The sequence below is a fragment of the Apostichopus japonicus genome, chromosome 13, assembly GCF_037975245.1.
Source record: "Apostichopus japonicus isolate 1M-3 chromosome 13, ASM3797524v1, whole genome shotgun sequence".
Classification (NCBI taxonomy): Eukaryota; Metazoa; Echinodermata; class Holothuroidea; order Aspidochirotida; family Stichopodidae; genus Apostichopus; species Apostichopus japonicus.
In genome coordinates, this window is record NC_092573.1 from 454,545 (window position 1) to 469,701 (window position 15,157).

General features: G+C 36.7%; 2 protein-coding genes across 2 annotated transcripts; one reads left to right on the top strand and one right to left on the bottom strand.

Moving 5' to 3' along the window:
- The first annotated feature begins 22 nt into the window (after window positions 1-22).
- On the top strand, window positions 23-5,354 carry LOC139978180 (tRNA (adenine(37)-N6)-methyltransferase-like). Its single transcript, XM_071988102.1, has 5 exons — window positions 23-128; window positions 429-719; window positions 2,733-2,893; window positions 3,267-4,004; window positions 4,202-5,354. The coding sequence occupies exons 1-5, from the start codon at window positions 97-99 to the stop codon at window positions 4,435-4,437; spliced, it is 1,458 nt and encodes a 485-aa protein (XP_071844203.1). The 5' UTR covers window positions 23-96; the 3' UTR covers window positions 4,438-5,354.
- Window positions 5,355-5,383: 29 nt separating this feature from the next.
- On the bottom strand, window positions 5,384-15,017 carry LOC139978182 (protein JTB-like). Its single transcript, XM_071988104.1, has 4 exons — window positions 14,678-15,017; window positions 9,301-9,418; window positions 8,810-8,889; window positions 5,384-8,337 (listed from the first exon to the last, which is right to left on the bottom strand). The coding sequence occupies exons 1-4, from the start codon at window positions 14,749-14,751 to the stop codon at window positions 8,187-8,189; spliced, it is 423 nt and encodes a 140-aa protein (XP_071844205.1). The 5' UTR covers window positions 14,752-15,017; the 3' UTR covers window positions 5,384-8,186.
- Window positions 15,018-15,157: the final 140 nt, after the last annotated feature.

Sequence of the window (15,157 nt, forward strand, 5' to 3'; positions counted from 1 at the left end):
ATGTTGTTTAGCATACCGAAGTTGCAATTATAGCTTACAGCACACCCGAAGTAATGGTCAGTCCTGTTTCAGAAAAAATAAAGTTGATCATTCGAAATGATACTAAGCAGATTGATCACTTCTCTGAGGTAATTTTTTATTTGAAACTTACAGATCAGCAAATAAATCAAATCAAATAGCTTTCCGATCCTTTGAAATTGATTTCACGAAGCATGTTTTGTGTTTCGCTGATCACGTTTTCCTCATTCGTTAGTAACTATGTACGGACTAGTTCTGCGAAAGTTTATCAGGACTATAGGCCCAACCCACCCACATACGGCAATGTTGGCTAGGATTGTAACTGTATAGCGCCTATACACACTTGCTATGTGTAAAATTTGAGTTTTTAGAACAGTGGTTATTAATGTCATATCGTCTTATATCCCCAGTTTCGCAAACAACGCAAATTTTCTTTCAAGTCAAAGTTTGTTTGCACATCACCTGTCACTACTATTGCACATGGCTAGCCAGCATAGTGTTTCTGTGGGGGAATGCAGTTTACCAAACAACTACAGTTTTACTCCAATTGGGTATATTAATTCCTGTTTTAAGACAAAGAATGGAACTCCTCGGCAGCCAACAGTGTGTAGCTTTGCCAAAGCAAGGTTAAAGATTGAGAAGTCAGTATTTCAACGACCAGATCATTCTTTGGAAGGGCTTCATCAGTTTTCACATGTTTGGTGAGTAAGTGTGGTTAGACATAAGGGGTATTAAGTAGCAATTAGGCCTGAATAAAGCAGAAAAATAAATTCTTACTGAATGCTTCTTGAAAAAGTTGTAATTGTTACCTCTCAAGTGATTCAAATAAATATGAATATAGTGAATGTACCTTGCTATTTTACACATAACAGGGAATAGTTTATCTGGCATGACATCTAGCAAGTTGCTACACAAATGCAAAATGCATTATATGGTTTTCACAAAGGGCATTCAGTGTTTTACAATACACAAAATTCAATAGCATTAAAAGTTGCTGTAAATACATAAGCTACTCACTGCATAGATACCTATTTGATGTTTCTTACCTTGAGAATTCTATTTCTAAATTACAGAACTTTATCTGTACAAATGTCAATTAAACAAGGCCACAACACTAAATAGTTGATGTTGCACTTGTATGCACCTAAATGATGGGATTAAGTAATGGGTAACAACTAGGGTTATAAGGGTAATTGTCTGTTAGTTGTGCTATTTTTGGCGAGAGGAATTACAGTTATTAGTGGGTCTGATTAGAGATGTATTATAGTGTAATATTGTGTCGAGCCCGGCTCCTCCGATAGTAAAACTATATCGGGACTCGCGATAGAAAGGTACTGGGATATCTTGATGCCGTATTTATGCTTCTTCAGGAGATGTCTCGAACGGAAGAAAACAATGAGTTCACACAAAAAACAAGTTGACGAGATAGGATTTGATTATTGATTCGGTATAATTTCTTCTCTGTCGATTCTCTTTACAAATAAAACTAAATTACAATGATTTGACTTGACTTGACTCCGTCAATTACACAATTAAAAGGAGTGATGAAATAGTAACGAAGCAATGACGAAGCAACGAACTGATCACGGAGTGCTGACGGAGTCCTAAAACTTTCGGCCCCCTTTTACTTTTATACCCTACTTCTATTAAATTCCCTCTGCGCACAATCAGTAGGCAGCCAATAACCTGACCATCCTGTATTAACTTAACGATATAAAAATAAGTGCGCTGGCACTGATCTGCCCTGATTGGTTGGGAGTTTGGAAGTCCATCCCCTTTCTATGGAAACTTCCATACCACGTGAGAGAACCTTCTCGAATGTTCCACAGACATAATGGAATCTATTTTGGGAAAAGGCCCTGTACCAAGATTCAATAAGATAGTTAAAACTTCTCGTGGGAAAACTGAATCCATGACCTAGATAAATACATAAGAGGCCTGTAAGGTGTCTCGATGGAGTGTTTCGGTAACATCAAAGAGATGGTATCACTATTTCATAACAATAGTTCTAGTATGTGACTTTAGTAGTGAAAGAAAACCATATGATGTGACATTCATAGTGATATGTTACAGCTTCAGGAGAATGAAAACAATCATTGCATTAACATACGTAATTGGTAGAGGTCAAACTTTATATCAAATTAAAATATTTAGTTTCTTGTTAATTTCAAGAAATGTGGAGAGATAGCACCTTACACATAAGACATTGATCTCATGACATATTGACTACTTTGTAGATTAATCATAAAGGGGAACAAAATATATAGTGTTATGAAGTATTAACTTTCAGTCTTTTGTATAAATTTATTGATGAAGGTGTCTCTGTCTCCATTTTTCGATGAGGGAAGTTTTGAAGAGTTTGTGTGTGATTCTGGAACAATTAGTTAGTGGTAGTGTATCCAGGGAGTTAGAACAACTCTCTGGTGTAACATGACATGGAGTCAAGATTTGGTCAATATTGAGATCACACACAAACTCTTCAAAGCTTCCCTCATCGAAAGATGGAGACAGAGACACCAACATGAATAAATTTATACAATAGTTGGGGGATACAGTATGTCATTTGTGAAGTACAGTAAGTATAATGGCTTTTTTTGTACATGCTAAGAAAATTTGAGGCTTTGGATAAATTTATATAGCTATATCTATAACACTACCACATCATGTATATATGGTGTCAACTTCTTTAGTCTTTACATATCATTTCTTTGTAGGCTGATATATGTTTTTCATCAAAATGGCAACAAAGCCTTCACAAAAGCAAAAGTGAAACCACCAAGACTGAATGGGCAGAAAACTGGTGTCTTTGCCTGTAGGAGCCCATATAGACCGAATCCTATTGGGCTAACTTTAGCGAAACTGGACTCTGTGACAGGTAGTGTTAATAAATAAAGTAATGTTTGATCTTTGTAACTCAGTGCTCTTGGGAGAATGATGAATGTGACTTTGAAATTTAAATAGTTGGGCCTTAAGTTTTCCCATATACAGTATTGCTAAAGCAAAAGAGAACATTTGTCCCATCTTCTCAATCTTTTCCTCAATTTGAAGTCATCACTTTTTAAGGTGTCCCTTACATAACCACAATTTCTGAGGCACTCCTATGTATTTACTATTTTCTACTATTTCTTAAAACATACTTCACTTTCTTGTTACACTTAATATCATTGTTACACTTTACTTCATACTTACTTTCTTGTTACACTTTATCTCGTTGTAACACTTTACGCTGCCACTTTTTGTTTTCATAGGAGACACCCTTCATTTGTCTGGAATAGACATTATCGATGGAACACCTGTACTGGATATCAAGCCATACATCCCTGCATATGATATTGTTTCCTATTCATCGCACCTTAATACCCAGAGCGATGCAAATCAGTTACCGACATCAGATACATTCAGTGAACCAGACTTGGTAAACCAATCACTTTCTTCAAGAAGTTGCAAGGACAGAGATTTATCAGATGATATAAACCAGAGGGACAATGGTATTAGGAGTGAGTCTGAGTCAAAAGAGGATGAATTCAGTGAACACTCTGCTAAGGTTGGAGAGGATGATGACTTAGACCAGACTGATCCTGCTAATCAAGACAAGACACTTCCTGATGGGAGCACGAGTAATGTCAGTCAAGTCTGTGACGTTGAACCTTCAGAATGTGAGATAGCCCTTGCTGGTAAAACAGCAGGCACAACAAGAAACACTCAGAAGAGTATTGTAGCTGAACATGACAAACTTAAGAAAGAGCAGAAAGAGAATTGTAGTCTTCACTGTCAAGTGGATGGCGATATGAATGTCAGAGGTCAACCACCAGCTAATGATGAGAAGCTTAAAAGGGATACAGCGTGTCCAAGTACACTTGTGTCAGAAAGCAATGTCAATGTTGGTGGTTGGGTGACATCACCACCAATCGCTGATCTGAAAGTGAGATTTACACCAGGAGCTGTCGATGACATGCAGAAATTTCAAGGTTCAAATTCCAGTCAAGGTGGGTCAATTTACATTAACTTTTTAATATTATATGAGAACAATATGAGCAGACAGTTCAGTAATTTATTCAAGTTAAGGGGTGACGATGAATGGAAGGGGAATAACCCTTTTTGTTAATTCTTGTTTGGAGTATAGATAAGATCCTTTCCAATAAATTAATATGTAACTTACATTGTGTTATCTACTCTGCTGCAGGTTCAAGCAATGACAAGTTTTCGATGGAGTTCTTTAAGGATTGGTCGGAGTTAAAAGAAGCCATCGCCAGCATTCTCTCTGCTGATCCTAGGTCTACATATCGAAGAAATTCCTGTTCCGACAAGTTGTACTTCTTCCCTCTTGATAATGTACACATCACATGCTGGTTCAGTAACAATTTTGCAGAAGTTCTGAGAGTTCAACCATTATGCGATGCAGACATACCAAAGAAGTGAAATTTCTCAACAAACCAACTAATCATCTGTTCTTTTCGAACAATCTGGCACTCAAGTGAAGAATTCTACAGCATATTCGTGAAAATTTCCATATCAGTATTTCATCTCTTCATTTGATATGTGATAACTTTAAATTTGTGGTAATTACGGCTAGCTATGTTGAAACAACTCCCGGGCATAACAACACGCTTAGCTAAGATTCAGTTAAGTATTGATAGATATACTGTAGTTGGGAGCTATGTCATTTGTAAAGTATAGTTAATCAGTCTTTCTCACATACTAAGGAAAATTAAGACTATCATAAAGCACACTATAACATCATGTATTTGGTCTAACTTATTGCTAGCTATACCACCCCCCCCAGGGCCCCCACCCTCATCACAAAAAGCAGCTCAAATGTCAATCATTGGGATAAAGTCCTGTCAGAGAATCTTTAATTAGTACATATGTAAAATTGTTAGTAGAGTTTGTGTACATGATAGATTATTAAGTCACTGGTAGTGTTACCATCTTTTTATTTATTACTGAATTCTTGCTCTGCCACATTTTGACAATTCATACAATAAATCAGTTTACTGTAAAGTTGACAGAATGTGGTATGGCAAACCTGCTGAATATTTATGATTGATAAAAGCTGAATGAATGTTAAGTGTCTATCTCACAAATCCTTCCCCCTTTTTTTCAAGGAAAACCATCACACAAAAAAAAAAGTTTTGTCCAGAGTTGACTGTCACTGGTTGATGTAGCTGGTCAGTCACCAGAAAATACTTTTATTCTTTGTAAAAAATTGGAAGAAATAGGAGGACAATGGAAAAAGGGAAGTGTTGGAATAAAAGAAACTTTCCTGGAATTAATGAAAAAAAGACAGAAAATTCTCTGATTAAACTGGAATAAAATAAATTCATTGTTTCTCTGTTTATTATTTTTTTTGTTCTTTTTTTGTGTGTGTGTGTAGTGTGCACAGTACATATTACAAATTAGTGTTAGTTACATCATAGGCCTAGTCTTTCAGCTTTCTGCAATACCCAATACTGTGAATATTATTGGAAGCACTTTTTTAATTTAATGAATTAAATGACATAGATTGAAGTAAGACCACCTTCAAATGTTATTATTAATACAGTATTTACATGTTAATTTACATTACATAATAATACTAACAATAGGATTCCATGTTGCATAACAGGAATGATTTATATAGTGTTGTAACAAAACTGACTCCCAGCACAAACATCAATGGCAGGTTTACCTTTGGCAAATATCAAGTGAAAAACATGTCTGAATAATCAAAATGAGCAGAACTGGTATTGATAATAAAACGTTTCAAAAATGTCTGTCAAAATGAATCAGTTTTCTAAATATCCTTGACCGGTCTATCATTTTGAAAGGGAAAAAAAACAACTGTTCATTTACTGTTAAACAGGAATGGTTTGACTACAACACAATACCAAATACAATGTAAACTTTTCAAAACTCTTTGGTTCCTTCCAGATTCACTTAAGTTACTAGTACATACCCTATGCACTTTTCTTCTCTTCCAAACTTCATAATTATTCTAAAATTACCAGGCAAACTTCAGCCTCAATCCTAATATGCAAATTAGGCTATTATTGGTACCTCTACTGTGAAGGTATCTTAGGTTTAGGGGTTTAATGTTGATATTTAACAATATTTATTTATTTCTGCTGTGACAGATAGTTTCTGTTCTGGGTATTTTGATGGCAAGAGAGAAGATATGCTGCAATCACAACCAGCTACTTACAGCAAACAATGACTAACTTAACCAGTATTGCACTTCAAAACTAAACCACAGGTTTTGTGATTCCTTGTCATGAAAGAGCCAAGTCAGAACAAGAAAATTGGACTGTTCCAGCACATTTGATCCTTGAAGGTATTATAACACTCACTTGTGGACACCAACCATATCACTTATTGTACAATACATAAATCGTGTCCCAAAATTGTCCAATCTTCAGTATAAAGTCTTCCTAAGTGGAATATTTACAGAGTTGCACTGTCAAGCCAAGGAGTTTTTCTTAACCTCTGATTTAAGCTAATAAATCAATACTGGCACCAAGCCCTTTTGCAACAGTTGTAAAAAAATAATTTAAGCTAAATACTCTCGTCATCACAGCTTAAATCATCAATAACATCTTCTTGATCAAACTGAGCAAGAAAAGAGCTAGTTGTGTGAAATGCCTCAACATAGGAGCATCATATAGCTACATTTAACTGATGTCATCTTCTTGCCACTGTATGTGGTGCTCACGATTATCTCAGATAAAATATAAATAATTGTAATTGTGTCTGTTGACAAGGATTGATCACTGTTGACCTCAAATGACCTTTGATCCCTAACAAAAACAGACAATAACAAGCAAATCCTACTAAAAGGCACTTATATATCAAGTTTGAAATGACCCATAGCTAAACTTATTGAGTTAACCTGTTTACAAGCTTTCATACAGTATGTGACTACTGTTGACCTCAAATGACATTTGACCTCCACCAAACACTACCAACCATGAACTTATGAACAAACTTCTTCATAAAAAGTATGAAATTGACAAAAGCTGAACTTATTCAGTAAGCATTCATCCAAAACTGGTCTTTGCTGCCTTCACTGGCAAGATTTTCTTTGAGTTTGCTTGTTTTGCAAGGATTTTAGATTTTGACCACTGTTGACCTCATATGACCTTCGACCTCCACCAAAACTACAAGGAACCTACTAGAAACCTAGCACTCATTAAGGAGCACCAACCACCCAACTATGTTATTCACCTACACTGCAGTTGTTAAGCTACAATCTTGTGTAGAAGGTTTTCATATTTTGGCCGATGTTGACCTCATAGGACTTAAGATCTCCATCAATAATGAAAAGCAGCCCAAGAAGTACTTACTGTAAGCCTGGGCATCTACTACCGATTTATGAAATTCATACATCCTATACAGGATGAGTTGATTATAAACCAAATCTCTCAGGTAGCAATCAATTCAGGCTTTGATCCTTCGAAACAATCCTTAATCTTTTAGATCCAGTCCAGTGGCAGATCCAGGATTTTATAAAGGAGTGGTGTAGCCCTGAGGTCTTTGAAGCCAACTCTCATGTGAGGGTTTCTCTCCCAGAGGAAAGGAACAGTCAGTGTAAACGTCAAATGGTGCATTCTGAAGCAAATTTTGACCATAAATTAGATTTGTAATTATAGCTCTAAACATAAGGTTGTGCTAATATTAAACTACTTTTAAATTTTTGTGTGAGACTACATTCCTGATTAACGATCATTTCCGTCATAAATATTCATTTGTGTAATGTCATGCAGGACTATCAATATTCATGACTATTCATCTTCTCTAGGACTTCACAATGCCATCCCATCTGGTAAACTTGAGACTAGTATCCATACCAACTCCAGAGACCTTCATACCTTCAGTAAACAGTGCAAGGCATGCATGCTTTCTTCATGAATAGCAATATAATGTACACATGTGCAACTACTCTGACATCTATCCCAAAGCCTGTGTACAGTAGTACTACTACTCTCCATCACAGATGTATACAATGGCCCTCACCATACTTCACAGGTGGTCACTGTCACATCTGGAACACTTCCTCCTTTCTGTAGATTTACGATACAAACTGCTTTAACACAGATCCCTTTCCACAAGAAGACACTTTCAGTGGTTTGTACTCCAAAGCAGCGATGTATCCTCAGATGATAAACCCCCAAGCTAGAAACTGGAGTATTGCATCACGCTGAGTTTTGGATCTGTTCCATAATTCTTTCCTTTACAAGTCTGTCCAAGTGTCTCCTTCTAAACATTGTCATGATGCCAAAAACTACCCCAATTATAATCATGAATAATTGAAATATCCAGAAAGCTTTTACTCCATTAGGACAACTGTAAACGAGGGAGAGAAACAGAAAAATACAGTGTCACAAACAAAACTTTACTGTAAATTATTTCATTTTACCTGAAAGCAAAAACATAATATACTAAAACATGGCAGAATTTAATTTGAAAGATATACTGGTTAGAATTTTATTCAAACCTGTGATGCCATATTTTGTTACAATATGACAACTGTTTTATAATCTAAAAAATCCTACACTAACTAATTCTAAAACTAAAGGTTGATAATCTTGATGAAAACTATTGCTTTGATTGAGGGCATTCACTCTATACTGCTAAGTTTAGAAAGCACATGAAAGTGAAGTGAGTGAAACTTCTATTAACATCAATTTTCTCTTCGTTTACAGAACAAGACATGGCGACACATAATAAATCTTTGTAATTCTTATTTATTTACACATATGAACCTTAATCAAATCATTTTACAGCAGTTCTGATTATCGAATATCTAGAAGCTTACCTTTCAAGCATGTCTTCTTTGCGATTTTCACATTTTAATATACGACGATAACCTGTTAAGGAACACTGTGATGAATGTATCTGAAAGAAGCAATGTATGAAACGGTACAATTACATTTCAAGAGCTGAATAATTACAGGAAAGAAACATGATTATCTGATGGAGAAATCCGTATGAAATTGGTTCACAGTCGCTAAATCTTTTGGAACGAGGGGAGGGCAGCAAACTTTTGAAGGGCAGTGGGACATATATAAACTTTAATATGTGGAAGAAAACCAATAACAAATATGGCACTTTGTAATTTTTTGTCCGAGCTTCTCAACAAAAGGCCACTTTAAAGTTTACAAAAGGGTACTCTTTTATGACAAAATATGGAAAATGGAGACTTCTCATTAACAACATGGAGGACTTCTAATTTATGAATAAGGACACTTTTGAGGTTTCCCAAAAATTGGTGGTCATTTTACTCCCTCCCCCCTCAAATTTGCTCACCTGTAATTCTAATTTATCGCATGGTTCACATGGATACACTTCTCGACACGGACCAACATCACTTTTGTCCCCTTCTGCCTCAGGTTCTACATGACCTTCCTCATTGTTAGACTCCACACTAAAATGGGAATAGTTATGATAAAAGAAGAAGTATGTTAGATTGGCAAATTACTCTTTAATTCTCAAACCCTTGAAAATAACTTTAATTTTAGAAGACTTTAAAGGCATTGAAGACTCGCCCCAAACCGTGTGCGGCCATCTGAAACAGTTAACTTTCTGTTGCTTGCAAGTGACGTTTTGTTTGTGTCGCTACAAATGCAGACAGTAATGAAACGTGATACTTTAATTGTAATCTTTAGCTGGACCTGAGATGTCCATCGCTGTATCATTTATACACTGTGCTGTGGGTATTGACCGCAGCTGTATGTACACTAGCGTCTATTTACCGACGGTAGCAAGCTGTGTGTTTATTTTCTGGGATCGATGATGGTGTTTAGCACTTCTGTTACACCTCATTTGAAACTAGGTCAAATTACCGGCATTAGACGTTTCTTTTTGCCCGAGTATTCACACCCTTTAAGTTAATCATATTAGAAGTACATTACACATCCATTGTTATAATATGGACTACCGCCCTCAAGCACGGGGAGTTGGTCAGAACATAAAGACAGATCACAACCAATAAATCACAGTCAAATCAATCTTCGTCAATCCGTGCCATTATTACATGGTGTCAGAAGTGAAAATTCTTTGTGACAATGCAAGGTCTCAAGCCACCCGGTGGGCTATCCGTAGAAGGAAATCTTTCGGAATCATGGAGAAAATGGAAACAAAAATTCCAACTATATATGACAGCTTCGGGTATGGACACACAAACGCCTGCGGTGCAGTATAGTACACTATTGCACGTTATTGGAGATGACGGGCTGGATGTGTATAACTCGTTCCAGTTTAGAGAAACTGAGAAAAGCGATGATTTGAAAACAATCTTGCAAAAGTTTGAGGAACATTTCACACCGAAAAGGAATGTGACCTATGAAAGGCACATGTTTAACTCTAGATTTCAGTTAACGGGTGAGTCATTTGAACAGTTTTTAACAGATCTTAGAAACAAAGCAAAGACGTGCGAGTTCGGTTCATTGTATGACGACATGATTCGCGACAGAATTGTAGTTGGTATTATTGACATTTCAGTACGTGAAAGGTTACTTCGCAACAGTGATTTAACCCTGCAAACTGCAATTAACATTTGTAAGGCTTCCGAGGTAAGCAAAGTACAAATGACTTCGCTGTACAGCAAGGATTCAAATGTAGGACTAACAGTAGATGCACTAAGGTCTAAGCCATTTGTAAACAAGCCTAGTTTGATGAGACCAAGACCCCAAAACCAGAATTACAATGAATGTGGAAAGTGTGGCTATGAACACCACACAAATAAGTGTCCAGCTGAAGGACAAATTTGCCACAAATGTAGCAAGCCATATCACTTTGCTCGTAAGTGTCGTACCAGAGAAAACAAAACAAACAGGACAGGAAGTCAATTCAATAAGAAGTCACAAGATCAGGTAAATACCGTTGAAGAAAACAACGCCTCATCAGAGTCAGAAGTAGACTATATATTTGTTGATACAGTTACTACAAGAGATAACGAAACAGAATGGCATGTGATGCTCGACATTGAAGGCGAAATTATTGAATTCAAGATAGATACAGGTGCTCGATGTAACATTTTTCCAGTAACGGCACACAAAATGTTATTGGAAACCAAACAAAAGTCAAAAGTCAAATTAGTTTCATACTTCGGAAAACGTGTAAAACCATTGGGAAAGTCAACATTATTGTGTGAACACAAGGACAAATTCTACGACGTTGAATTTCAAGTTGTGAGAGAAAACGTAAGACCACTTCTGGGACTACAGACAAGTATACGCCTGGGACTGATCAAAAGAGTTGATGCGGTCAATACAAGCTTTAATATTCAAGAAGAATATGCAGATGTCTTCAAAGGTCTGGGTTGCCTGCCTGGTAAGCACCACATACAGATTAAGGTGGATTCAAAGCCAGTAGTACATGCACCACGACGAGTACCGATAGCAATCCGAGAGAGAGTTCGAGATGAACTGAGTCAAATGGAGAAATTAGGAGTAATCGTCAAAGAAGAAAGACCTAGCGAATGGGTGAACAGCATGGTTACGGTTGTGAAACCAGGATGTGATCGTATCAGAATTTGTTTAGATCCAAAAGACCTGAACGACGTAATTGAACGGGAATACTACCCCATGAAAACCATAGATGAAGTAATTTCACAGCTCCCGAATGCCAAAGTGTTTTCAACACTGGATGCAAATTGTGGTTTTTGGCAGCTTGCACTTGATGATGAAAGTTCGCGTCTTTGCACTTTTAACAGTCCATTTGGCCGCTACAGATATACAAGACTCCCATTTGGCATCAAATCCGCTCCAGAGATATTTCAACGTGTTATGTCGCAGATGTTTGAGGGACTAGATGGCGTTGAAGTTATTATGGACGACATACTAGTGTGGGGGGTAAACCGTGAGCAACACGATCTACGCTTAAAGACAGTTCTTGATAGAGTGAGAGAGAGAAATTTGAAACTCAATCAGGCCAAGTGTAAATTCAATGTTAAGGAAGTAACATACATTGGTCACAAGTTAACAGAAAATGGTTTAAAACCAGATCCTATCAAAGTAGATGCAGTTGTAAACATGGAAAAACCTACAAACAAAACAGAATTGAAACAATTCTTGGGTATGATAAATTACTTAGCAAAGTTTGTCAAAAATTTGTCTGAATGTACAGCCCCGTTGAGAAAATTGTTGGAAAAAGAAATTCAGTGGCATTGGTCACATGATCAGGATAAGTCCTTTAATGAGTTGAAAAGACTGGTGACTGAAGCTCCAGTCTTGCACTATTATGATGTTAACAAGCCAGTGATTATTAGTGTCGATAGCTCCAGTAGAGGTGTTGGTGCAGTACTTCTTCAGGATAACCATCCAATAGCGTTTGCTTCAAAAGCATTTACTGAGTCACAGCAGCGTTATGCTCAAATTGAGAAAGAACTGGCAGCAATTGTTTTTGGCTGCCAAAAGTTTCATCAATATGTATTTGGGCGCGAATTTGATGTTGAGACAGACCACAAACCACTGGAGCCAATCCTGAAGAAACCACTAGCACAAGCACCCCCTCGACTACAGCGTATGCTGTTAAAACTGCAAAAGTATGCAATGAATGTGAAATACAAAAAAGGTTCAGAGCTGTTTGCAGCAGATGCACTGAGCAGAAATTTTCAAGATCACACTGAAAATGATATCGATGATTCAATTGAAATTTCAGTATGTATGGTAGATATGTTGCCTATGAGTGATGAGCGTGTGAAAGAGTTTCAAGATAAAACTAAGGCTGATCCATTAATGCAAATGTTGAAAAATGTCATCTTACAAGGATGGCCTGAATGTAGAGATAACCTAGATAGGGAGTTGTTGCCTTATTGGAATTTTAGAAGTGAGCTTTTGTTGAAGATGATTTAATTTTTAAGTCACATAAGCTTGTCGTACCGAGATGTCTAAGGAAGTTCATGGTCAACAAGGCTCATGAAGGCCACCAAGGCATAGAGAAATCAAAAAGACTTGCAAGAGATTTAATGTTTTGGCCAGGAATGGCTGGTCATATTACAGATGCTGTGAAAACATGTGAAACCTGTAATATGTTCAACAATCAAAACTGTAAAGAGCCCATGATAAACCATAAACTACCTTCAAGACCTTGGGAAAGGGTAGGCACTGACTTGTTTACAGTTGATTCAGAAAACTATCTGATAATAGTGGATTATTATTCGAATTACTTTGAAGTGAACAAATTATCTAGTCTTAAAAGCAATGCCATTATCAGTTTGTGCAAGCAGCAATTTAGTAGGCATGGCATTCCCTCAGTCGTAATTTCAGACAATGGTCATCAATATTCTTCGTCGGAGTTTAAGAAGTTTAGCAAAGAGTATAACTTCAAGCATGTCACATCGTCTCCTCATTACCCACAGTCTAATGGGAAAGCTGAAAAGGCTGTGCAAATAGCAAAGAATATCCTAAAGAAATCCAAAGTTTCGGGGCAAGATGCTTTCCTGGCACTTCTCAATTATAGAAATACACCCCTAGAGCATGGTGATTCACCTGTTCAGTTGTAAATGGGAAGGCGAACACGCACCGCACTACCTACAACTTCAAAATTGCTTAGGCCCAGGTTACCAAAGAATGTAAAATCAAAGCTTCAAAAGAAATGTGAAAAGCAAAAGTATTTCTATAACAGACAAGCACGACCCTTGAAACAAATTAATGTTGGAGACACAGTTAGATTTAAGAATGATCAGTTTTGGCAAAAGGCAGTGGTTGTAGCAAAGTCTCCACAGCCTCGTTCATATGTTACTCAGTCTGGACAGCAAACGTTCCGTCATAACAGGAAACACCTAATACAAACACCTGAACCGCCACCATCACCTAGACAAGAAAATACACAAGACACCACACCAACACAACATACAGAACAAGAAGAAACAAACACACAGACAAACAACACACAGACAACGGATACAAACACATCTCAAGTTCAGATGTCAGCCAGAGGAAGACACATTAAAACAAGAAGGGAACAAGATTTTTTGTATTACTAAGTTTTTTCTTTTATTTGCATTATGTTTCTCTGTTAAAGATAATCATTAAAAGGTAAATTGCATTTTTAATTTGGAAAGGGAGATGTTATAATATGGAGTACCGCCCTCAAGCACGGGGAGTTGGTCAGAACATAAAGACAGATCGCAACCAATAAATCACAGTCAAATCAATCTGCGTCAATCTGTGCCATTATTACATCCATAACGAAATGCCAAGGACATGCATAGAATTCATATCACATGAATGTATTCTTTGCTAAGCCAATGTGCGAGCCAGTGAACTTAACTGTACTGTATTGGTACATAACAAAGAGTTAATGTTAGTTTCTGCCAACAGACCAAGGCAGACATACAGTATATATCCTATAGTACTGTTGAAGTGGCCTTTGATTTGATGAGAATAGTTAAAAAATTCTGTAATATATCAAAACAATGACTCTATATAGAAAAGGGGTATCTCTAATTACTCTAAAGATGTTGTATATCTTACCATGAAAGCTCTTGTGTTGTTGCTGAAATAAGGCGAATAGCTTCTTTTTGTTTGTAGTAGTCCTAGGTAGCCTGTGGTAGTCCTAGGCCTAACTACAGTATATTAGGTGTAAAGTAACTTAGTGTACACTGTATCCATAAAGACTACAGTAAGCCTAAGTCACTCTGAACGCTTAACGTTAACTTAAGTCCAGCACTCATTCTTACCAATATCCTGCATTAATGAGCAACCCGATCAAGAAAAGGATTCCTGCCGTATACTTGTACCATATGGTGGCCATTGTTTGCTTATATGTACAAAATATACTTTTGATTATTATGAAAATTCTATTCGTGATATACGTAGTCTGCTCTCTCGCAGTCACAGGGTTCTCGAATGTTTACAAATACAATTAACGAGGATAACTGTGCCATAAACGAGTTATGCATCACGTCTTCGCCTTGATTGGTTTTCTTATTTTTTACTATTTATGTTCAGTTTTATGCCAATCTTTTAATGTGAGCTGAAAATATATTCATTTAATGTCAGCAAAATATTCAAAAAAGGTCAATTTATGTGATAAATCTAAACTTGTGAAATATTCTTTATTATTGTGGTTCCTTATTTAGGCGCTCTTGGTGTAACAACGAGGCTAAACACAAACCACTGATCAAGGTATAATTACGCAACATTGCTGGAAGTGACGT